A 25,350-nucleotide genomic window follows, 5' to 3' on the forward strand; every position below is an offset into this window, starting at 1 on the left:
TTTGCCGGTACTGTATTACGCTGCAGATATGCCGCAGGAAAATCCGCACGTAATACGAATCGTGTGTATTTGGCCTAAGGCTTGTGTGGGTTTTCAATCTATGATGTAGTACACAAGAATGTTCCCATTCACTGACCGCAAACAGAGATCTTGAAAATTGGAGGGAACTGAAATGTTATCATTATACAAGACCCCGGCGATGATGTGACCTATTCAACACGTGACCGGCAGACATTGGCTACCGAGGTCAGGTGTCCCGCGCCGCGCCTCTTTGCTGCGTCCAAGTAAAGTAAGACTGGCGTGGATTTTGATGACGTGTTTGCCCATTTTTAGCAATATGCAGCTTTATATTTGGGTTTTAGACCCTGCAGGAACCCCCCTTTAAGCTTTATTTACATGCGGTTTGTATTAGCGACTCGTGTTGATCACGATTTGTGCGGCGGCACGTTGCGCTGGTTTTACCTCCCGTATTTTTTCTGGGACACGTGCGCTTTTGTCTGTGCGTCCCTGACTGTGTCTGTGCCTCGTATCTGTGACTCACCGCACAAATAAACAATTACACAGATACTACAACTGCGGGAGCTCAGGCCAACCAATCACATTGCACTATGGTCACCGTGGGAACATGTGTGGGAGGAGCATTTAAAGGGGACACGTACTTATTTATATTTTATTTTTTTGATTGAAAATCCCATATTCTGAGGTAAATATCTTCTCAGTTTGGGATTTTCTTTTGTCCGATGCTTCTATGATGATTCCCTAAATGTAAAAATGTGCGGTAATGCGATTATAGTTGGACCGGCTGCGTTCTGCGGTCGGTTGTGTCCCATGCACTTCCTCCCACATCTCAGGGTAATGTCACCCACCTCTCAGCCGCGTGCTGGCTTGCCGCACTTCAGCTTGGAAATGGCGACTGATAAAAGCATTTGCTTCTAAAATCCAAGAAAATGGTCACCCTTCTGTCAGACGTGGCTTCGTTATATCTGCTTCTGGGAAAGCCGGGTGATGACCATGGCCGCCATTACCGCTCACGCAGGAGGCTGTCACCGAAGGGTTAACTTAAATCTCCTGGGCCCCAAATGTGTAACGGAGAACCCCACCTACCGGGCACCTTATATAATACTGGTGTCCTCTTGCGTGGCAGAGGGGTCTCTGGGCCGTCTCAGTCACCAGGGCCTGGGTGCAACGTTTACCACTGCACTCCCTATAGCTACGGCCCTGGTCGTATATAAATACCTGGGCTCTCATCCAGCTTTCTAAGAATCCTGAATGGCCAATCTCATGTCTGCAGCAATTCCAGGGTGTTGGTAGGACTGCTTAAGTCTAGGCAGGTTAACCTAAGGCCTCATACATACAACCGCATTGGTTTTCGCAAAACCACGGGTCCGTGGCAGTCCATCGGACCGCAAAAAAACGGTGGTGTTCACCCGTGTGTCATCAGGACTGACGGATCCAGAATTCACCAGTAAAATGACTCGCCCTGATTTTTTACAGTCTGGATTTGCAGCCCCCACACGGATCAGTGTAAACCACGGTCGTGTGCATGGGCCCATAGAAATGAATGGGTCCGCAAAATTGCGGATAAATTGCGGCCGCAAAAGCACGATCGTGTGCATATGAGGCCTTCAGCCGAGTAACCAATATGGCTGCCAATACAGCCCCTGAAACTCTTCCTGGCAATAGTAAGTGTATATACACCCTGTGACCATGCGGGCATTTGGCCCCCTCATAAAAGGATCAACTGGTTCTATGATCTAATGTGGAGATCAGAGAAAATTCTGACCTTGGATTATTGGTCTCTAACCTGTTGTGTAACGAACACCTAGCATTCCCTGACCGTCACAGAATGCTGGGAGTTGTAGTTCCACAACATCCGGTGAGCCGCAGGTTGGAGACCACTGTGGTACTGTCCTATAAAGGAGGGGGTGTTGTACAGAGGGGTCTGATGTCACTAAAGAGATCGGACATACTATAGGGATCTGTTGTTTGAGGTGTTGTCTTTGGGCATTTTGCGTTGTTGACCCCCCCCCTACCCCTCCCCCACCCATTGACTTCAAGGCCCCCCCCCCCCCCCAGATCTATATATTTACACGCAATTTTAATTAATTGCACATAGAAAATTCCTCCCGAACTCTTTCATGATCCCCTCCCCATCCTTTTTCTGCCCATTTGTCCATTTTTTGAGGCACGCGGCCCATTGTATTCAGCTGGAGGCCCCGGCCCTCGCCCGGCACACAGATTGCAGGCTGGCAGAGAACCTGCCATTGTGTCGTGCCCGTCGTCCTGTCCCATGCGTAATTACAGAGCGCTGCCCAGGATGGACGAGAATAAAAAGCCGAATACCGTGACACGGGACAGATAGGGCTGCACTAAACAGTCGGAACAAATGGACGCTGTATCTGGCGGTTTGGACGCGTGTTCGCGCCATTAGTTTGTCATCATCGCAATTATCCTGTCGGCTCTGCCGGTGCAATGTCATCCTGCCCTGCGAGAGAAGAAACATCCTTCACACTTTGCAGACGCTCGTCCTTACAGTTTGGCTGTAACATAGTCCGCGTTACTGAGTGAAGACCGCGCCAGGGATGGGAATCTTTAGAAGAGACCATAAAATAATCCCTGGGATGGCTCAAGGACCCCCGCAGCTGTTGTGGGGTCATGCAGGGGGTGCCAGATCAGATTGGCCCCATACCCCTAACACATGGTAAGTGTGAACGAATGCCCCTCTACACTGGCGCGTGGGGGCAGAAGGACACCCAGGGGCGCACACAAAGCAGAGGGGTCACCAAGGAAAAAATACAAAATGGTGCCCCTTACTGGCTCATGTTATTACGCCTCTCGATCCGGGCACTGTGTGGCACAGAGGTTATCGCAGCCTGCCCATCTCTTGTGTGGCATGAGCCTATGCCCCCCCCCCCCCAGTATGTTCTAATATTGCTCGGATTCTGGAGGGGGGAGCCCTGTTCAGTTTCATATAGCCCAAAAGGGGTCTGAGCTGGGTCCCCTCTACATTTTCCAGACCTCTGCTTGCTGTCAGTGAATGGACACAAATATCCAGAGGCTTAAAACCCAAATAGACCTAGTCCAGCTGAGAGTTTGCTTCCGCCTCAACAATCCTATGTGATCTAAGCTTGATACATTTACCTGCACTGATACGTTGTAACAAACAGGAGAGAGAGATTTGTGCCGCTGATGTTTTTAGCTCACAGAGGATTGCCTTGACTGGATGCAATTGTAGCAAACCCTCAGCTGTGAGGAGTGTACGGTCCGTATGGGTTTAAACAAGAATTTTCACAGGCGGTGACAGCAAGCAGAGGCCTTGAAAATGATAAGGAATTAAAGTTTCAGAACGTTTTATTATATAATGAATTTTGGTTTTATTTACATAAAACTGGAGACCCCTCTTAACATTTGACCCTCCGAAGCTAAATAGTGGAGCTCAGTGCCAAAATTCTGTTGGAGGCCCCCCAACCATCAGATGTCATATATAATACTGTTCTCTTATGTGGCAGGAGGTCCCCTCAGTCACCAGGGCCTGGGTGCAACTGTGACCTCTGCACCACCTCTTGTTATATTACTGGCCCCTGTAATCAACCGTAGTGGACACCCAACATCACAAGGGCAACCGGTTTACCACTTGACTGTGATATTTAAAGGGGTAGTCCGAAGATCGACATTTATCACCTATACACAGAATAGGTGATAAATGTTTGATCGCTGGGGCCCCCGCGATCACTAGAACGGGGGTGTCCAGCCTCCCGTTCCTCATCACTGCTCGATCCCAGTGAGAAGGAGCTTCAATGGAGCGGCGGTCAGGCATGGGCGCTGTCACTCCACTCATTGTCTATGGGGCTGACGGAAACGTCCGGAGGTCTTCGCCAGTTCCAAGGACTTTAAATGAAACGAGAGCGTGCATGTTTGACTACCGCTCCGTTCAAGCTGCTCCTCACTGCAGGGAGGGGGGGGGGGTACAGTGAGGAGGATTAGGGGATCGGCACCCCCGTTCTAGTGATCGGTGGGGGTCCCAGCGATCAGACATTTATCACCTATTCTGTGGATAGGTGATAAATTTTGAATTTCGGTTGAGCCCGGTTGTCCAGTCACAAGAAATAAATGGCCGATCCTCAGTACAGGCCATCAACATGTGATCGGTGGGGGTCCGACTCTCGACATCCTTGCCGATCATCTGTTTTGTTCTGACTGTTCACAGTATTACAGCCTTCTCCCAATCAAGTGGGAACGCCGCTGCCCCTTCATAACAGCTGATCGGGTATCCCATCAATTTCTTATGAATGGACAACCCCTTTTAAGCTTCTTTAGGGGGTTGTGCGGGTATTATGTTGTATTTGGTGGGTTTTAGTATGTATGATCATGTGTATACCCCCCATAATCCTGAACGGGGCCTCTGAAACCAACGTGGGCCGGTTCTAGGAGGGAGTACCTACAGTACTCAATGTGTACAGTCAATAGCTGCGTGTGACCCAGAGGACTATCACCCCCCTCCTCGCTCTCCCCTCCTGCGTACTGTAAGCTCCGGTATCACATTACAAACACTCGCAGCGGAGGGAACGATGACTCCTCACATACTGCACGGAGGCCGATAAACACTGCCCAAGTCTACGCTAATCCGTGTCCGTGGAACTACAATTCCCAGTATCCCCTTCAGACAGAAATCACAGCTGAGAAATACTTAAAGGGGTGCTCCACTTAGGACAATGCCTTTTGTTAGAAGGGTCTCCCAACAACAAGCGGGTCACAGGGTCTCCTGCTGCCGGGACCTCCTGGGATCAACCTATGGGGGAACCCAGCAAGAAAGTGTAGATTTGCTCTGCAGCGCCACCACAGGGGAAATTAAGCATTACAGCGGGAGATAGATTCCCTTATAAGCCAGAGTGGAGAATTGCTTCAAGGTGAGGGTCCTAAACAGGGGTCTGCCTATATTAAAGGGGTATTACCATTTTAGGCATATCACCTATTGAGAAAACAGGGGTCCGTTGATCCTTGATGATTACGTACGCTCCACGCTTTTGGACACATCTTTATTTTAGTGTATTGAGAACGCGGAGGCAGTCGGCGGACCCCTGTTCTCCAAATAAGTAAGACAAGCGATTATGTGTACGGCTGGGGCTCCATTGCGTTTCAAGTGATTCTCGCTGTGATTGAAGGTCAATGTGAACATGAAGCAACGTCTCCCTATAGGAACCTTCCCACCATTTCAAAATCTCCTACACCGACCGTTTTTGGGATGGTTATAAGGTCGTTTGCAGCTTTATACCCCAACATTTTAAGTTGCGGTAATCCTGCGATTTTATTGTGACTTTTGGGCGTCGCCACGGAGCCCCAGTTTACAGCTGGTCCCTGATTTCAACTAGTGGTCCCATAATTATTGCTATTGTTAAAGGGCCACACTCTGCTCCATCAGTAATGAGCGTGAAAACTTTAATTTCCAATTCGCTACTGATCGTTCTCAGAAAACGATCGTCTTTTCTGGTCGCGGACGTATAATGTATGATGTAAAAAGTCAACTGCATGCAAGTGACTCTACCACATAATGGGTTCAGGCAGCACTGTCATAGGATCTGATCACATGACCCCAGGCTTCTCTTGCCATCTCTGTGATCTCCTCCTTCGTGAGAGAAGGTTGTAGCAGGACAGTTTACTCCCCTCCCCCCACCCTCAGTATTGGCTCCAGAGACTCCTCCCCCTGCCCTGTGTCACACCAATGCTGGGGGCTCCCCCTCCCTTCACCAGTCACAGCACCCCCCTCCTTTCACCAGTCACAGCACTGCAATCTGACCTGCTTCCCCAGCCAGGCCCCACCCTTCTCCAGCGCCACCAATCTCCGCCCCGCATTGCTGGAACGTCATCTTATTACCATGCCGTAGAGAAAAGACAGGGGAGGGGAGTCGCGTGCTGACCAATCAGCGCTCCAGCTGCACGTAGTCGGTCATTTGCATATGACTGACATTCCTGTGGCAGCCAATGAAAAGACAGAGCGGGTGAGAGAACTGATTTGCATGTGAATGACACGGCCCAGGCAGCCAATGACAGAGCAGAGCGGTAAATGGGCATGCGTGGGGGGGCTAGGTTTCCCTCCCGTCTCCCCCCCCCCTCCTCTTTGCTATTGCTCTTAGAGAGGGGGAGAGTGAATGGTGCCTGATACAATGTTACAGGCCACAGGGAAGAGAGAAGGGGAGAACGGGGCTCTCACTAGCTGACATCCCGGTACCCAGCCCGGCCTATCAACCACCCACAGGGCCGGGAGCTGAGCAGGAGGAGGGGGAGCAGACGGAGAAAAACAAACCGAGCGGGGATTCCTGTGTGTATCCTCCATCCTAGCTGCGCAAGACAGTGATACAGGCCACCTGGAGACAGCTGAGACATCCTGGAAGAAGGAGCAGAGAGACCTCCATCAGCTGAGACAGCCTGGAAGAAGGAGCAGAGAGACCTCCATCAGCTGAGACAGCCTGGAAGAAGGAGCAGAGAGACCTCCATCAGCTGAGACAGCCTGGAAGAAGGAGCAGAGAGACCTCCATCAGCTGAGACAGCCTGGAAGAAGGAGCAGAGAGACCTCCATCAGCTGAGACAGCCTGGAAGAATCCAAGAGAGACCTCCATCAGCTGAGACAGCCTGGAAGAATCCAAGAGAGACCTCCATCAGCTGAGACGGCCTGGAAGAATCCAAGAGAGACCTCCATCAGCTGAGACAGCCTGGAAGAATCCAAGAGAGACCTCCATCAGCTGAGACGGCCTGGAAGAATCCAAGAGAGACCTCCATCAGCTGAGACAGCCTGGAAGAATCCAAGAGAGACCTCCATCAGCTGAGACGGCCTGGAAGAATCCAAGAGAGACCTCCATCAGCTGAGACAGCCTGGAAGAAGGAGCAGAGAGACCTCCATCAGCTGAGACGGCCTGGAAGAAGGAGCAGAGAGACCTCCATCAGCTGAGACATCCTGGAAGAAGGAGCAGAGAGACCTCTATTTGAGACTCTGAAGTTAGAATTAGACATCATTGAGAGACCTCTACCTGCTGTGACAGGTCAGATCAGGACAATTTTGGGTCTGTAGTGGCACCTTCTGGTGGGCTCCACATAGAAACCCTCACCCGCTGAGCCAGCCCCTCACCTGGGTTGCAGGGAGACGGGGGATGCCCTGTGGCTGCAGTGTGGCACAGTCATGTGAAGGTGGCAGCACAGCCCCCTCCCAGCTATTACACGCATTTGTTATTGTTTCCTGCGCTGCCCCTCGTGGCTCCTGGAGAGGGCACACTACACCCTGGCAGCAGCATTGTCTCTCTCTCTCTCCCCCTACAAGCGTCACCCATAACCTGTTTCCTGCATTGTGCCATCTGGACCTGCACCCCTCTATCCTGGAGGGTGTGTGAGAGAAGGGCATGGGCAGCCTGATAGGACTGCACACATGAGATGTCAGTGACTGCTCCCAGGGCATCGTGACCAACCTATGCCCAGCATGTTCTCATCAGAGAGGACACCCAATGCCCGCGGCCTCAGCATGTTTGGTTAGTTACCTCCTTACCCATCACTATGTTCTACAGGTGTCTTTGGCTATGTACTACCAGTGCTGGGTGACATGGGCAGTGCCCGCGGAGGCTCCTCTGGGCTGTAGCGCTCTATAGTAGGGACTTGTTGCTGTTTGCACAGCAGATCTGGGTCAGCGCAGCAGCGGTTGTGTGTAGATGGGTATGGGCTCAGCACAGGGAGTGAGTGGGAGGACCGGCCTCCCCCGCACCTCCCTGCCACATTTTGCTCCCTGGTTCAGCCCCTGGTTGTAAATGATTTATTCAAGTCGTGCATCTAAGGGAGGGGGCAGAGGCGGGCAGCAGGGCTGTGTCTATGCCCACAGGATTCCTGGATGTTGATGCATGCAGTGAGCTATGGCTTGATCAATCAATTGGTTAACCCCGTCCATCCCAGCGTAACCACATTTTTTTAACCTCGAGCCGGCGGGTAGAAGTTTTATCATGTCTGTGGTGGTTGGCATCTTGCCATATGTTATGGGTAGAGATTTCACATAGGAAATAGACCCAATCACGTTACTCCGATATTGAACTTGCTGCTTGGACATGCGGGCGCCTTGCTGATATTCTACCAGTGGGGGCCCAGATTCCTGTTCATGTGCCCATCAGCGGAATAAAGGCTGTTTTATGACCGCCTGTTGACCTCTTCGTAGGGCAATGGCGTCCATTCATTTGTAATACCAGCACGCATCCCCTTGTAAAGTCAGAATTCCATGTTGGGATATATTGGGGAATTGCTATTCATGCGGTTGCCTAATGAGAAGTTTATGTGACTGTCAGATGGCGCGGAATGGCATCGGTTTGTGCAGCTGGCACAGACGCCAGGATAGGCATTGGGTTCACCCCGGTGGTTGTGATCCTACAGCAATACAAACGACCATTGCTGTGTGATCGGTGGGGGGATCTACCTCGGTTTTGGTCCCCCACCCAAGACTATATAGTCCTTGATTTAATATGAGGGTCAGTTCCAGGATCCAACAGCAAGATCTGCCAGTGCTTGCATCTAGCCAAATCTCTTAAAGGGACAGCAACATTAATTTGTAATTTACTGTACAGCTACAAAACAATCTATTTCCCTGTTTTCAGCTACTAACAAAGTCCAGTGAATTCCTGCCCCCGTGACCGCTGCTTTATCCTGCTCGCTCTACTACGTTGCAGTTTTATTTAGGTTTAGTGTCCCTTTAAATCGTCCTGGTTAGAATATAAAGCAGGGTAGGTGTGTGTGACATGCTGAATAGTAGTAATGAATGTTGGTGTCGTGTGTACGTTGTGGATGCAGGCGGCATGGCGCTGTCTTCTTAGATCGTGGATCGCGCCTCATGTCATGCAGCGTTCTGGCACGGAGTGTAGCAGACGGCTTGTGTGTGCTGCTGTCATCTTATTTTGGCAGAGTCTGCGGTACAGACCCGTGCATCTCTAAAATGTTGACTAAGGCCTTTCAGTTTGGATAAGCAGCGTCCCTAGTAAACAGAAAAAGTGCAGAAACCAATTTCCATTCACTGACCGCAAGCAGGGATCTTGATTTTAGAAATTAAAATTGATGGAACTGTTCACTGCACAGCGATTTATGCTTTACTGACAGGGACTTGGTGGTTGTATACAGCGGTACGGAAATACTTTTGGAGTTTTAAGGGGTTCTCCGGATTTATTGAACTCTGTTCAGCCTGAGCCTCCTGATTCATGGAAAACATACTAGACACACAGGCAGAGCAGTAAGAGAAAGGAGGGTGAATGGAACTACATAGTGTTTTTTGGGGATAGGACTTTTATCCTGGAGGGTACTGTATGCTATTTCTTGGTTTAGGGAACCTCCTTCTGTGTAGTGAGGGTCAGCGACTCCACAGGACTTAAGTTTGGGGAACGCAAGTGGATCAAAACCTGAGACACTTGGATATGGGGCATGTCTGACATCGTACCGGGTGCCTCCTATTAGTCCCATCACACTGGGCTGACACTTGGATATGAGGCATGTCTGACATCGTACCGGGTGCCTCCTATTAGTCGCGTCACACTGGGCTGACATTTGGATATGGGGCATGTCTGACATCATACCGGGTGCCTCCTATTAGTCCCGTCACACTGGGCTGACATTTGGATATGGGGCATGTCTGACATCATACCGGGTGCCTCCTATTAGTCCCGTCACACTGGGCTGACATTTGGATATGGGGCATATCTGACATCGTACCGGGTGCCTCCTATTAGTCGCGTCACACTGGGCTGACACTTGGATATGGGAGATATCTGACATCGTACTGGGTGCCTCCTATTAGTCCCGTCACACTGGGCTGACACTTGGATATGGGGCATATCTGACATCGTACCGGGTGCCTCCTATTAGTCGCGTCACACTGGGCTGACACTTGGATATGGGAGATATCTGACATCGTACTGGGTGCCTCCTATTAGTCCCGTCACACTGGGCTGACACTTGGATATGGGGCATATCTGACATCGTACCGGGTGCCTCCTATTAGTCCCGTCACACTGGGCTGACACTTGGATATGGGGCATGTCTGACATCGTACCGGGTGCCTCCTATTAGTCGCGTCACACTGGGCTGACATTTGGATATGGGGCATGTCTGACATCATACCGGGTGCCTCCTATTAGTCCCGTCACACTGGGCTGACATTTGGATATGGGGCATATCTGACATCGTACCGGGTGCCTCCTATTAGTCGCGTCACACTGGGCTGACATTTGGATATGGGGCATGTCTGACATCATACCGGGTGCCTCCTATTAGTCCCGTCACACTGGGCTGACATTTGGATATGGGGCATATCTGACATCGTACCGGGTGCCTCCTATTAGTCGCGTCACACTGGGCTGACACTTGGATATGGGAGATATCTGACATCGTACTGGGTGCCTCCTATTAGTCCCGTCACACTGGGCTGACACTTGGATATGGGGCATATCTGACATCGTACCGGGTGCCTCCTATTAGTCCCGTCACACTGGGCTGACACTTGGATATGGGGCATATCTGACATCGTACCGGGTGCCTCCTATTAGTCCCGTCACACAGGGCTGACACTTGGATATGGGGCATATCTGACATCGTACCGGGTGCCTCCTATTAGTCCCGTCACACTGGGCTGACACTTGGATATGGGGCATATCTGACATCGTACCGGGTGCCTCCTATTAGTCCCGTCACACAGGGCTGACACTTGGATATGGGGCATATCTGACATCGTACCGGGTGCCTCCTATTAGTCCCGTCACACAGGGCTGACACTTTGTATGTTTCTGTTAATGCCAGACTATTGGACTTTCTCCAGTCATCGTCTAGTATCACTGGATGCAGGTAAAGCGATGAGGTCCCGGTATACAATACATTTGAGTACTGTATGCAGACCTGTCATCCCATATGGCTTTAAAACTAGAGTGCCCCTTTAAATTGTGCTTTGGCCTCGGTTGTGCCTGATGTATCGCTCCCCTCTGTCGTCTCTCATGACCCTCCTCTCCCCCCACATCTCTGAGGTTGTACGGAAGGTCACAGAAAGTCTGAGAAAACAGGAACAAGAACAAAGGAGACCTTCCTGATTATACGTAGCAGGGTGTGCCCCCTGCCCCACCAAATATTACACTGTGCTGGGCACGGGCGCCAACGGGCAGGGTCCTACCGCCCAAAACTATTAAGATCTGGACACGTAAATGATGGTGATAAGTTCTGCAACATTCTTATATACTTTGGTGTTTCCATTTCTTGTCATTTTCAACATCTCTGCTTCCTGTAAGCAAATAGAACCGTTGTTCCTGCGAGCAGAGCTCTTGACGAGCCATGGAAATGCAAAGTATATTAGGAAGTTGCAGAACTTTTCTGATTTTAAAGGGGTGGTCCATTTTTATTCCAGGAGTTCCTATAAATTTCCAGATGGGTCTTGCATTTTGAGGATCAAATTTATTCATTCTGCTCTCCCAAACCACAGGTTGGTGCGGGCAGCAGAGATATTTGCCCGCTCAGTGAAATGGCACCAGGTATTGGATATTATTCTTATATTCTGTCACATTGATTACATGTTTGTTCTTCCTTTTAGTCTGGACTAACGTGGAGCCGAGGTCGGTTGCCGTCTTTCCCTGGCATTCCCTGGTCCCCTTTTTAGCTCCAAGTCAACCAGATTCTTCCGTGCAGCCCACCGAGGGGCAGCAGCCTGTCAATCACCCTGGGGCTGCCAGCCAGAGCAAAGGTACGTCTCCTACCCATCAAGCGCATCCGCTGATTTCAAGCGCATCCGCTGAGATTTACAGCAAGGGTTAATTTTATTCTGCTCCTCAGAGCCCCCCGAATCTGCATCCGTGGCAAACGAGGCTGTGCCCTTGCCAATCATTGAAGATGAGCGCTGTGGAGTTACCCTGACCGATACAGTGCCCCAGCTACCCAACGAGGAGCCCGCGAGACCGTCCCAGCACCAGGAGGTCACAACGCAAGTTACTACAGGGGACCGGAGGGCGGACAGTGAGACGGAGAGCGACCACGATGACCCGTGAGTGGGGGATTATGTCTGGTCAGAGTAGGATATAGGGCGCAGGTTTAGGTTTCTCCATCGGCGGTCCCTTCAGCTGATCGCGGGGGTGCCGGCAGTCCGATCCCCACCGATCTGATATTAATGACCGATCCTAAGGATAGGCCATCAATAAACAATGTCCGGACCACCATTTTAAAGGGGTTTCACCGGAAATTCAGACAAAACCCCGAAATAGGCCAGATCGGTACAGAAAATGTGCTTCAATCTGATATCAATGGGACATGACGGGTGGCGTGTTATCAGACGTTCCGAATTATCGGACAGAAAAGTACAGACATCACTCGTCATGGTGGACGCCCTTCAAGAAGAAAGGTCTAAATAATGTGTTAACAAGAAATATACTAAATTGATTCTCCAAGTCATTTGCTGCTGGTCCTGGGAGGTTCCATATAATCCTGCAGTCCAGTGTGAAGTATTTCCAGATTTTCTGGATTATCAGATGCCGGATTGAAAAAGTTTTCATTCACTTACCGTCAAAATTCTGCTCTTGTTCCTTACAGTCCGCCTCATCGACCTTGTTTTCATAGTGACGTAACATCATGCGGCCGCCTAGTCCAATCAATGTCGCAGGACATTGTCACTATGGACGCAACGTCACTGCAGGCTTTTGTATATACACGTCGGACCGGCAGCGGAATTGTGACGGTAAATATTCTATTGTTTCGAGGTCTGTTTTGTGTTGGGGAAAGTCTTATAAAGTCCCATGTAAAAAAAAATAAATGATCGCTTCTCTTTCTCCGGCAGATTTTTTACTATTGGGCCCTCTGAGATACCGCTGCAGTTGCATTGTGGGAAACGCAGGACCCAGTCTCTCAGTGCCCTTCCAAAAGAGAGAGACTCCTCCTCCGAGAAAGATGGGCGGAGCCCTAATAAGGTATCCTGGGAATATGTTGATAGATCCAGATAATGATGATCAGATTTTACTGATCTCGTAAACTCTTACGTCCAATTATGTATAAGAAGTTGTCTTGGGGTCTATTCAGATGTTACAGCTAAAACCGCATCCAAAAACGGCACGTTTTGGTACGTCTTTCAACGCAGTCGCGTTTCTTTCCTGCGTCACAAAACGCAATATGACCGTGACATGGGCCCATATTGGCCAATCAGAGTTCAGCTTATGTTTTTATAAAGGGTCCAGTGACATGTCGGCTCTTTGAAAAACTCCTATAGACTTGAATGGAGAGAACCGTGCGCATTCGCTACTCTCCATTTTGTCTGGGGTTGAGGCAGCCGTCACCGAGTGTCAGGGGACCTCCTGTTCTCTCCAAAGGTGTGACCGCCCCAACCTATCAGACACGTATGTGGAGATGAGATCCTTCCATGTATCACCTGTGACCTTTCTTTTGTCTTGCACAGCGGGAGAAGGATCATATTCGCCGTCCCATGAACGCGTTCATGATATTCAGCAAACGTCACCGGGCCCTGGTGCACCAGCGCCATCCAAATCAGGACAACCGCACGGTCAGCAAGATCTTAGGCGAGTGGTGGTATGCTCTGGGGACCAAGGAGAAGCAGAAGTATCATGATCTGGCCTTCCAGGTACGGATAATACCTAATTATTGGGATGAGGTGACTGGTGAATAAGGCTCAAATGGGGAGTGACTAATCCTATACACCTGCTGCAGAACCTCTTTTCTGCAGATCTTTGCCGCGTGTGTACGTACCCTTAACATGCCATAAGTCTATTTGCAAAAAAACCTTTAACCACTTAAGTACCGTTTGCTGTAGATTTACAGTGGATGGTCCTGGTCCATATTTACGGCGGGGGTTTAAGTCCAGCTGATCGAGTGATCAAACACCCAACAAAAAGTTGTAGCTGTTAGACTAAGGCTGTATTCACACCTGCCACATTTTGTTGGGGGTTTCACCACTTTGGACGGCAAGAATATAGCCGTTAAAAGGAATTTTTTCATGCGTGATGTTGGGTATAATTTCATGGTTTCTTTATGGCAGGTAAAAGAAGCCCATTTCAAGGCGCACCCGGACTGGAAGTGGTGCAACAAAGACCGTAAGAAGTCCAGCTCCGATGTCAAGCAGGTGATGCCCGGGCCCTGGGGTGTGCCCAAAGAGATGAGAGAAAGGAGTATGTCTGAGACTGGCACCACAGCCGCCGCCGGAGGTGAGACCGATCCAGCGGTAGTCTTATAAGGGATAGAACTGTAGTCTGCCCCCGTGTGGTAGAGATTGTAATTTCATTTTAGTAAATCCTTCCTCTGTTTTTTTTAAGTTTCCTCAGATGTAACTCCATCTGGTCTGCTGCTGGAGTCAAAGCTTGGGGCTCTCTCGTCCAGCATGGCAGCAAGCGATCGCCTCGCCACTCCCTCTACTGCTGCAACCCAAATCTCTCGACCCCGGGCGTTTTCCCACAGTGCTGTGCAGAGCATAGAGCACCGCGAGGACAGCCAGGCTCTGCAGGAACTGAAGCAGGTAAACGTCAGCCTCTTATTGCATTCATTGCCGGTACTTAAAGGGGTTGTCACAGTACTGGCATAGCGCCAGGTAAGCCTATCAATGTCCAATCGTTGGGGGGCCGGAAGATCAGGCAGCAGTCACAGCAATCTGACCCCCACCAATTGGACACCCGGTGGTATATCCCAGCGATACGCCATTATGGAGACAACCCCTGTAATATAGTCTAGTCTGCTAGACTAGAGGGGCAGTCATGGATCTATTCTGAGCGAAGATGTTTCAGAGATGTGGACATCCGGGCTGCAGCTATTGATCAGCCATGGTCCTGCCATGCAATGTCCCCCTGCAACCCCTACACTTTTCCGATAGCGCAATGTATTTAAGGGGGTATCAGACTTCTGGGAATAAAAAAAAAAAACAGCAGCAATTGCTAATAAAAAAAACCAAAAAACAATACTCACCTCTCTGATCGCCCTGCCGATCCAGCGCAGACACTCCGGCAGTTTTCCGGTTTTTGTTTACAAGCGGCAGGCACGTGATTGCTGCAGCCAATCGGTGGCCACAGCGGTCCCCGTGCCGTACTACGGACATCATGGCTCCCGTCACTGCACGCTGATGCAAGTAGTAAAGCACGTGATTGCTGAGGTCACTGATTGGCTGAAGCGGTGACTATTTTTTTTTTTTTTTCGAAAGTCCTAAAAGGGGCATTCTAATTTCAGCAGAGAAAGGTTATTTATGCTTTTAATAAAAAAATTTTTTTACAACTTTTGTAATATACTTTTTGTACCATACTTTCAAGAGCTCTGCTTGCTGTCATTAAATGGTAACCGTCATTATTTACTTCCCGTTCATAAAAATCTTTCCTGATCATGTGATGGACACACAGGTGCACAGCTCGTTACAGTGCAGTTATCAGAGAACAGTCAGTAACGAGCCGTGCACCTGTGTGTCCATCACATGACCAGGACAGATCTATAACCACTGGAAGTAAACAATGAGTGTTCCTATTGAATGACCGCAAGCAGAGATCTTGAAAATAGTTGTATAACTTTTTTATTATATGAAGAATAACCTTTATTTGCTGAAACCTGAATACCATGAGAGATAAAGAATACATCAATTCTATTTTACACTTGTTGATCCAGAGGAAGGCAAAAAAAAATAAAGAGCCAGCCATGCCTGCGAAAGCCGGTTGTTGAAGTGACTTTCTCTGCTCTTACAGTAAAGAAGTCTGTCCTCTGCTGGACATTGCAGGGAGAAAAAGGGTTCAGAATGTGTAAACTTTCTGAAAACTGTCTGGGCTAGTAAGGGTTAATAGTTGATTATCAAGGTTACTGTCTCCTTATTAATACACGTAGCTCTGCGGTGTACAAGAACATGAAGATCCAGCGGGACCATTGACATGAAATCTGTGTTCTGAAGTCTATGCTTCTGTTATACTAATGATTAAACCCAAACTGAGGGCCCAGGAGGACATATTCAGACTGAGTGCCCATACACATGGGACGAAGGTCGGCCAAGCCTGCCGATTTTGTCTATCTAATATGTATGGAGATGTTTCAAACCCCCCTCCACCCAATAGCCGATGTCGGGAGAAAGAAGGTTTGGGCATGTTGGCTCTTTAACATGCCTGATCCTTTGTTCCCGCAGGAGAGAAGCTGTTGCTTTGTGTCTAGTGTCATGGGGGATAGTTGTTGGCTATTAGAAGTGTATGGGATTCTGTATTCTCAAATTAAAGCGCACCTAACTTTTCAGGTGAATTTTCAGAATAAGCTGTCATGTGTGTGTACATGAGGAATAACATTATTTCTGGCTGTTTTATGACTTGTATTCTGCATTATTTAGCAGTTTTCACCTCTGCAGGTTATCTCTAGTGCTCAGGATTTTCTTTTAGTTTTTTTTTAGCTTGTGGTCAGAGCCTAATTTCTATCATGTCTTCTATACACTGCACACATAGAAGAGGAGAATCCTGCTCTCATCTTTATCTATCACATATATAGTAGTGTAGCTGGGAATCCAGCACTGGGGTGACATAGAAATCTTAATAGTAGTCTGTGCCTTTCTCACTCGTCTGCTGCTTCTCCCCCTCGCCGTGGACTCGTATGCAGCATGTCTGTTGCTGACTCACTCCCTCTCTGCTCCCAGGACTACTTCCTATAGCCTACCTCCCAACCATCCCGGATTCAGCGGGACAGTACCGGATTACGGGCGGTGTTCCGCTGTCAACGGTGTACAGTTGTCCTGCTGTCAACTGTATCTGCGTCCTCAGGACGTAGATACAGTTGAACCCAATTCTGAAGCAGGGAACCATCAGCTCCCTGCTTCAGAATTAGTTCAGAGCGGAGGAGCAGAGGGAGCTCCTCTGCTCACCGAGGACTCCCCTGGCACAACGTACTTTAAGCGCTGTGCTCGGGGGAAGCCCTTGATGTTTCTGTCCTTATATGAACAGTGACGTCAGTGGCTATTCCTTGAGCGGTATCCCCGTTGCCGATGATCTGGCCGGGGATTCCGCTCCTAGAAGAAACCCCTGAAGTCACTGTCCATATATAGACATTGACGTCAGGTGCTCCTCATGGAGCGGAATCCCCGGCCACAGTCGGCGACTGGGATTCCGCTCAAGGAATAGCCACTGATGTCACTGTCCATATATGGACAGTGATATCAGGGCTTCCCTCTAGGAGTGGCATCCCCGCCCTATGCTCTGGCTAGAGATTTTTCTCCTAGAGGGAGTCCCAATAGCGCTATTTACAAGGGGGTGGGCACTATCTACGTGGACACTGGCACTATATAGGGGCGCTATCTACAGGGAACACTGGCGCTCTGTACATGGGCACTGTCACTATCTACAAGGGCACTGGCACTAGGGGCAGCTAAGGGGGCATTATGCTGTATGGGGGAATTTGTTGGGGCATTATACTGTATGGGGGCATCTGTGTGGGCATTATACTGTGTGGGGGCATCTGTGTGGGCATTATACTGTGTGGGGGCATCTGTGTGGGCATTATACTGTGTGGGAGGCACTATGGGAGCATGATACTGTCGGCTGAGCCAGGTGTGTATGGCCGGGGATTGGGTGGGATTAGAGGCGTGGCTTAAAAGAAAATAAATTGCTGCCAGCGCCGGAACGGTTGTCCCTCTTTGTGATACTTGTTGGGAGGTGTGTCTTTAGTCTGTCTCCTCTGCTCCTGTAACTAGGGACAGACTTTGCTTGACAACAGGGGGTGGACCGCAGATTACAGGAAGGGAGCCACCTAGTGGTAGTAACTTTACACAGAATTTACATGCATAAAACTACATTTTAACAGTAAGTAAATTACAATGTTGATCTATGTCAGGTTTACTATTAGTTTAGCGTCAGTTGTTGGATAAGTTAGTGTTCATTTAAGATTTCTCTTACACTCTGAGAAATTAAAGGCATTTATTCAATCCGGAGATACCCTAATAGCCGAGTCTATACGTGTAGTCATATACTGCAACCGTGGTGATTGTTCACAGGTGTGCTCAAGTCGTTCTCCATACTCCAATCAGAAGGCAGCATTTGGCGGCCCAGAGCCCACGGCATTCCCCATGCCTACACACAGTGAGAGTTCTGCTTGCCCAACGTCCCGCACCTGTCCACCCCTCCCGGGACCCTACCGCCCTTCACGCACCGCCAGCGAGGACATGACCAGCGACGAGGAGAGGATGGTCATCTGTGAGGAAGAAGGGGACGATGACGTTATCGGTAAGTTCTAGAACGACATGGTCCGCGGTCTCACCTTAGATGCGTCACCACTTAGACGATCTTTTCATTATTTTTCCTGATCGATCTCCTCCGCGGTAGATGACGGATTCGGCTGCGCAGACATAGACTTGAAATGTAAGGAACGAGTCACGGACAGCGAAAGCGAGGGCGTTTCTGGAGACGAGGCGGAAGGCAAGGTGAACGGCACAACCATTTTCCCAGAATCCTTTGCTTTTTATATTGTCATAACTGTGATTTAACCTCATCTTTGCTGTTTCTCCAGCGCGCTGCACAAAGGGTCTTCTCACCGGTTATTCGTTCCTCATCCCTTTCTGGGAACTTTCCACTTTCCTCTGAGGACTTGAAATCTGATAGACCTGTGACTGTGGTTCAGTCGCCCAAGCCCAGCGATCACCCACCAGCCTCTTTCCCTCGTGGGTATCCTCCACTTCCTCCTGCCAAACCCCCTCCTCGTCAGCCCACCCAGCACCAAGCAAAAAGGCCTCCCGAAGTGCGTTTTACCATGGTGGACCCCGCGGCCAGCTACAAGAGGAAGCGCAGCATAGAAAGTGGGGGGCAGAAGGTTATAGGGGAGGCCGCCCCTCCTGTTAGTCACTACACCGCTCAGTCCGTCATCTCTTGTAGTGCGCACCAGACTATTGTTCTGCCCAGTTTAGCTTCACCAAACCCCTCAAACACTTTGTATTCCTCAATACCCCGACCGTATGACGTGCAGCGGGGGATGCTGGACAGCCGCTCCATTGTATCCACATTAGGGACCGTACTGGTGTCCGGGCCACAAGGTCTTGGAGTCTTTCCCTCCAGCTTTAAACCGGCTTCCACAGTGGTGACGAATGTGTTAAAACCAGTAAGCAGTACACCCGTGCCCATAGCAAGCAAACCATTGCCGGTAAACAGGACCGGCAGCAGCAGTGAGTTATACGAGGGCCGTATACCTGCTTCCCCAGTGGGCATCGGAGTGGTGTATGCTCATGACCGGAAACCAGTGCAGCACCTGACGTCTCCGGCATCTTCCCCTCATCCACAGGCAAAACCAGCAGGTGGGCTAGTGACTAACCTCCTGGTAGGGGCGCCTAGCTACGGACAGCCTGCTCCCAGTTCTGGAAACGGCGCAGGACCCGCTCCCGTCACCGCTCTGCAGTTTATTACCCAGAATCCTGCGGGTAGTCCTAATGGAGCTCTGCCTCTGGGAATCCTTCAGCCGCAACAACTGCTTCCTGCAGCGTCCGGCAAACGGGGTAGTATCACTCAAGTGCAGTATATATTACCCACAATACCACAGCAATTGCCAGGGGGCATCCAGTTCACTCTTCCACCTGGAAATGCTAAGGTGATTGCCACCCCTCAAGGCGTTCCGATCGTCCAGCCTGGCCCTGCTGCCAGCCCATCGCTCGGTATTATGTCCGCGGCCGGCAAAGGTAAGTTACCGTAACAAACCTGCCCTCTTGTATTTTTATTTATCCATCCCTCTTCGGTGCCCTTATTCTGTCTCTTCTCGTTCACAGCCCAGTCTATTTCTCCAGCGCCTTCACCAGGTGGTGCGCAGCTGCTGCCCGGTCCAGGAATCCTGTCACCCAGTACTCCAGTTCATGGCAAGATGCTCGTCCCTGTGACCGCGCCTCACGTGACTGTGCGGACCGGCCCTGCAACACAACTACCACTAGTAACCTCTCCCTTCCCCCTGCAGAACGGCGCCCAGCCCGCCAACAAGGTGCGCGTCAGACAGCATGCCCCTTCTGCTTTCATTTTTGATTGCTGATCCGTTTTCTTTCAAGGCTGTTGTGCTCAGCCATGAATGTGCGTGGTCAGATTTAAAGGGGAACTCCAGTCAAAGTGAATTGTTATGTTATAGATACATATGACAAGTTTTGGATCGCCGCTGATATTGTCAATTGCCAAACGGAAATAGAGCCCCTTTTTTTCCTTTATCTGTGGTGGTCACAGATCCCAGACTTCACCTGTGTGATTTTCTCACATATATCAATGACATAATATTTCACACCACTGAATACGTAGGACTTGGTTACCGCCATGTGCTGCGCCGCTGTCTTCTGCCCCATTTGACATCGAAACAACGGTCTAGAATAGGACAGTGTTTGGGTTTTTGGGGTTTCCCTTTGATTCTCTACTTTGTTCTGTTTCCTTCCATAGTCTTCTCTCCTTATCCTGTTCTTCTTTACTTTTCAGATTATTCAGATCACTCCAATGCCCGTGGTGCAACCGCTCGCTCCAGCCCAGAGTGCCTTAGTGCCCCCAGTTGATTCAACACTCCAGAGTGCTATTCCTGTCACCATGACTACCGCGACTGTTGTGGCAGCGACTTCTCAACCACAGAAAATCCTATTACCTTCTACTCGGTAAAGACATGAAATAAGCGCTATTGATTCCGTCAAAAAAACGGAAAGCTGACGGAACGGTGACAAACGGAAACCAATAGCAACGTTTCCGTCGCCATTGATATCATTGGTGATGCAAACGGAAGCTAAGGTTTCCGTTGAGGGGTTCTCCCGACCGAAACCTCTGACGGAACCCCTCAACGGAAAGACCCTAACCCCTTTCCTGAAGCCAAAAACAAATTTACCCTTTGTAGGTTCAGATAAGCCAGCCGAATACAGAATCCCACTGACTTAAATGAAGCCCTGGAGATGTTTTTTCCTGGACAACCCCTCTAAATATAAATCTAACTACCTTCTTCCAAAAACAGCGCCGCACCTGTTCTCAGTTTGTGTGTGGTATTGCAACTCCGCTTCATTCAGTTCAATAAGGCCAAGCTGCAATACCAGACACAACCCAACGGGTGTGTATCTGTTTTTGGAAGAAAGCAGCCATTTTTTACTTTTTTAACTTGGAAACCCCCCTTTTAGTACAGAATTCCTCAAGGCCTGCTTCTCATCCAGAATTCTCTCTCTCGGTCAGGATCACTTACGTGCCCTCTGCGGCCGGCCCCACACTACCTTTGGTGACCACCAGCTCGTACTCCCAGGCTGCAGCACCAGGCACGGCCCCCTGTGTACACACGACCCTTGCGGCGGGCTCCATGGCTCTTGGCTTTACCACCATAAATCCAAGTGGTCAGACCATCGTGCAGCCGCTGCTAGCAGGTAAGATACAAGGTTATTATATAGCTATAATGCATGGGAGAAGCCATATCCAGGACTCTGTACCTGTGAAGATCTCATGACCTTACCCTTGTAGATGCCTCTGTATTTATTTTTTTGTCTGCTTGGTCTCAGTTGTGTTATTAATAATAAACTTGATTCTTTTGTCTTTATCCAAGGACAAAGCCAAATTCTTGCCCCCGGGCAGGTAGGAATGTCTCCGGCCTCCACGCCGCCTGTGCCCCCGAGCAGCAGTGGCCAGGTCTTAACGGCAATATATCCCTCAGTTGGGTCCAACACACTGACTATGCCAGCTACTTCTGCACAAAACCTGGTGTACACTGTGGCAAGCACAGGCGTTGTGCCCACTGCACCTACCACCATACTGCCTAAAGCCATCACATCTCCACCGACAATCAGCGCGCCATCCACAGGGGGGAGCTCCGCACATGTCACAACGGTCACTGGTAGGTTTTTTAAAACATTGTGCGACTGCACCTCATTTTATTTCTTTCTCAGATATGATTTACTGTTTTTGATGTTCTGTCTAACTTTTTTTATTTTAAGTGAAGTTTAAAGTGTGTGTTCAGATTTGACCATTATCTTTGTTACATATAATTGATCAACATGAAAAATTGAGTGACTTAGTAAATACATTTTATTACTTGTCTTGTACTGATCCTGAGTTACATCCTGTATTATACTCCAGAGCTGCACTCACTATTCTGCTGGTGGAGTCACTGTGTACATACATTACTTATCCTGTACTGATCCTGAGTTACATCCTGTATTATACTCCAGAGCTGCACTCACTATTCTGCTGGTGGAGTCACTGTGTACATGCATTACTTATCCTGTACTGATCCTGAGTTACATCCTGTATTATACTCCAGAGCTGCACTCACTATTCTGCTGGTGGAGTCACTGTGTACATACATTACATTACTTATCCTGTACTGATCCTGAGTTACATCCTGTATTATACTCCAGAGCTGCACTCACTATTCTGCTGGTGGAGTCACTGTGTACATACATTACATTACTTATCCTGTACTGATCCTGAGTTACATCCTGTATTATACTCCAGAGCTGCACTCACTATTCTGCTGGTGGTGTCACTGTGTACATACATTACATTACTTATCCTGTACTGATCCTGAGTTACATCCTGTATTATACTCCAGAGCTGCACTCACTATTCTGCTGGTGAAGTCACTGTGTACATACATTACATTACTTATCCTGTACTGATCCTGAGTTACATCCTGTATTATACTCCAGAGCTGCATTCACAATTCTGTAGGCTTCAGAGCTAAAATCTCCCAGCATTCTGCTTTAGTGTCTGCACAAAGCTTGCTCTGGTGATTTGCATTCTGGGAAAGTGTCACTTTTACATCAGCACCTGTACAGAAACCTCAATGTGTGATGGTTCCATATTAGTGAATAAACTTGCCTCAATGCCAATGTGTATTAAAAACTTTTGGTGCACTTTAGGTGAACCTACTTAAAAAAAGTGGGGTTTTTTTCCGACTTGGCCATATACTCTCCGGTGGCGCTCGGTTCCCCCACTGCCCGGATCCCGTACCTGGTTTCCTCCCACACGTTTGAATGAATATTGCATAAATCTGTGTATGATAATAATTACCAAACTTCTTCTGTCTCTATTGCAGCCTCCTCGGTTACGTTCAGTCTTGTGACCCCAAAGCTACAACGAAACCTCCCAAAGCCGCCTCAGAAAGTGAAGGCCACCATCGCCAATATCCCAGTGGGGTCATATGAGGCCACCTCCCCTTCACCATGTGTGCGCTCTGCTGCCCGCCCTGCCCCTCTGCCACCACGTGTAGAGACACCTGAACCAAAGTAAGAAACTTACAGAGGGAGGGATTCTTGAAGATTTATTTCATAATGTAAGAGGGCGACACCGTGGTCTCCATGGATGACGACGTTAATCCTGGACCAAAGTCGGACTATTCTGGGACATGGCCACTCAATGTGGACCATCTCTCTGGGGGAGCTGCAAGTAGAGGGGTAGTAGGGTGCATAATGTGCTATACGTACGGGGACAAGAGCCTCATAAGCCGACTCTATTAGGGAATCTACAGTAGAGGGCCTATGATTTGGGATTTTTAAGAAGACCCAGCGTCATGAGGATGACTGGAGAAGGGCAAGTTGGGCTATTACAGCCGCTTGGTATTATCTTTGGAGGACCGGGACCCCAGAAGCCTCCATTTATTGTGTGTGTGTAGAGTATATTTGGTATCCCAGAGTAACGAGGGAATCTTTCTCTGGGGGTCGCCGCCTTTGCGATGTTTCCTGCAGACGTTCGTCACTCCTTACAATATGTCTGTGTTAGGTACACGTCAGAGTCTCGAGGGACGTCCATTGTTCGAGAAGCTTCGACAGAACAGTCATCTGCCTCGTCCAGCGCCTTTCCTGCCGCTCCTCCTCGAGATCTGGCGCCAGGGAAGCCAAGGTTACCTGCGGCAGAAGATCGATCGTCACGAGACATGTGGGCAAAAAGCGTAGCCGAGGAGAAGCCGGCTGGATCCCCTTTACAGAGTGGAGCCTCGGGGATGTCTGAGGTCAAAAGGGAACCCCCACCGTCACCTACTGTCAAGAAGGAGCCAGTGGTAAGTTGTGGTGTTTGATCTGAGGATATTGAATGGAAAACCTGCACAAGTCTCATTGGAATGAAGAGAGTTCTGTGGTTTATTAAATATCACGTGTTCCCGGTAGGGCAGCCATCTTTCCTCAGCAGAGCCTCCTTCCCCTTCAAAAAGTAGTACTTGTCACTGAGGCTCCTGTGTTGCGCCCTCTGCTGGCCAGAAACTACATGTCATCTCTTCCATGCTGTCTTAGTATCCTACAGAATGGAAAGCCGCTATATCTGAGAGCCGCCCAGACGCTGCTTCTGCTTCACCCGCCCCTCCACCACCCTCTTCCCCGGTGGCGTCCGCTGCCTCGACAAGTGTCACTGGCTCTCCAGGAGAGGCCGGCAGGTCCGCAGGACCCTCCTCTGAGGTCCCCGACAGAAAAGACGGACCTGTCAAAAAGCCCAAGTTGCGTCCTCCGCCCTTGAAGAAGACCTTTGATTCTGTTGACAAGTGAGTCTTTGCTGTTGTAAGTCCCGTTCTCTGTATATTCTACGTATGTGGCCCCGTTACTTCCATATATCTTATTTTAGGGTCTACAAATAAGCCAACCCTTATCTTAAGCTGCTCATGTCTCTTTCTCTACCACCAGCAGGGTCCTGTCGGAGGTGGACTTTGAAGAACGTTTTGCTGAGCTTCCGGAGTTCAAACCAGAGGAGGTGCTGCCCTCGCCTACACTTCAGTCTCTTGCCACCTCACCCCGAGCCATCCTTGGCTCGTATCGCAAGAAACGTAAGAACTCCACTGGTATGTGCCATGTATAGAGGAGTTCGGCTGAAGAAGCCTCTTATTGGTGGTAACGTTGAACATCATTTTCTGTTTTTGTTAGATTTGGACTCCTCCACCGAGGATCCCATTTCTCCCAAGAGGAAGGTGCGCAGACGTTCCAGCTGCAGCTCAGAACCGAACACCCCCAAAAGTGCCAAGTGCGAGGGCGACATCTTCACATTTGAGCGATCAGGTATGGTGTTCGTAAGAACTTTTGATGTCCATCTCTCTCTCCTGTTAAACATTTTGGTGCATTGATTGATTTGGCACAATTTCGTCCAATTAAACGTCTTAATTTTTCCTTCCTCTTGTTACGACCCCGTTTTGACGCCCATTTCTATGGATTTCTTGGTTTATTCCATTACAGGGACTGAGGCGGACGACATGTTGGCTGAGATGGAGTACGATAAAGTCCCGTACTCATCCCTACGCAGGACTCTCGATCAGCGGCGAGCCCTGGTCATGCAGCTGTTCCAAGAGCACGGATTCTTCCCATCTTGTGAGTGGTCCATAGGTGTAAAGGCGAGGGCAGGTGGCGGACATAAATGGCCTAGTCGGCATGCGCTGAAGATTTTTTAATTTTTTTATCTAGTTGTAATTGACCCCATG

The 25,350-nt window shown here is 49.4% G+C and overlaps 1 protein-coding gene across 5 annotated transcripts in view; it reads left to right on the forward strand.

The window, feature by feature from the left end:
• CIC (capicua transcriptional repressor) overlaps window positions 1-25,350 on the forward strand; it is a 77,067-nt gene that overhangs the window by 48,835 nt on the left and 2,882 nt on the right. For 3 of the 5 annotated variants that reach the window (XM_075840313.1, XM_075840308.1, XM_075840309.1), the window contains exons 3-21: window positions 11,582-11,731; window positions 11,821-12,028; window positions 12,815-12,944; window positions 13,427-13,609; window positions 14,024-14,189; window positions 14,298-14,497; window positions 17,975-18,203; window positions 18,303-18,400; window positions 18,487-19,642; window positions 19,730-19,935; window positions 20,412-20,581; window positions 21,141-21,325; window positions 21,502-21,789; window positions 22,993-23,182; window positions 23,676-23,952; window positions 24,182-24,426; window positions 24,566-24,720; window positions 24,803-24,934; window positions 25,109-25,240. In XM_075840313.1, the coding sequence (XP_075696428.1) occupies window positions 11,582-11,731; window positions 11,821-12,028; window positions 12,815-12,944; window positions 13,427-13,609; window positions 14,024-14,189; window positions 14,298-14,497; window positions 17,975-18,203; window positions 18,303-18,400; window positions 18,487-19,642; window positions 19,730-19,935; window positions 20,412-20,581; window positions 21,141-21,325; window positions 21,502-21,789; window positions 22,993-23,182; window positions 23,676-23,952; window positions 24,182-24,426; window positions 24,566-24,720; window positions 24,803-24,934; window positions 25,109-25,240 (4,500 nt within the window). The remainder of the gene's footprint in view (window positions 1-11,581; window positions 11,732-11,820; window positions 12,029-12,814; window positions 12,945-13,426; window positions 13,610-14,023; window positions 14,190-14,297; window positions 14,498-17,974; window positions 18,204-18,302; window positions 18,401-18,486; window positions 19,643-19,729; window positions 19,936-20,411; window positions 20,582-21,140; window positions 21,326-21,501; window positions 21,790-22,992; window positions 23,183-23,675; window positions 23,953-24,181; window positions 24,427-24,565; window positions 24,721-24,802; window positions 24,935-25,108; window positions 25,241-25,350) is intronic. The other 2 variants (XM_075840312.1, XM_075840310.1) reach the window with 2 other exon arrangements.

The sequence above is a fragment of the Rhinoderma darwinii genome, chromosome 10 (genome assembly GCF_050947455.1).
Source record: "Rhinoderma darwinii isolate aRhiDar2 chromosome 10, aRhiDar2.hap1, whole genome shotgun sequence".
NCBI classification, from domain to species: Eukaryota; Metazoa; Chordata; class Amphibia; order Anura; family Rhinodermatidae; genus Rhinoderma; species Rhinoderma darwinii.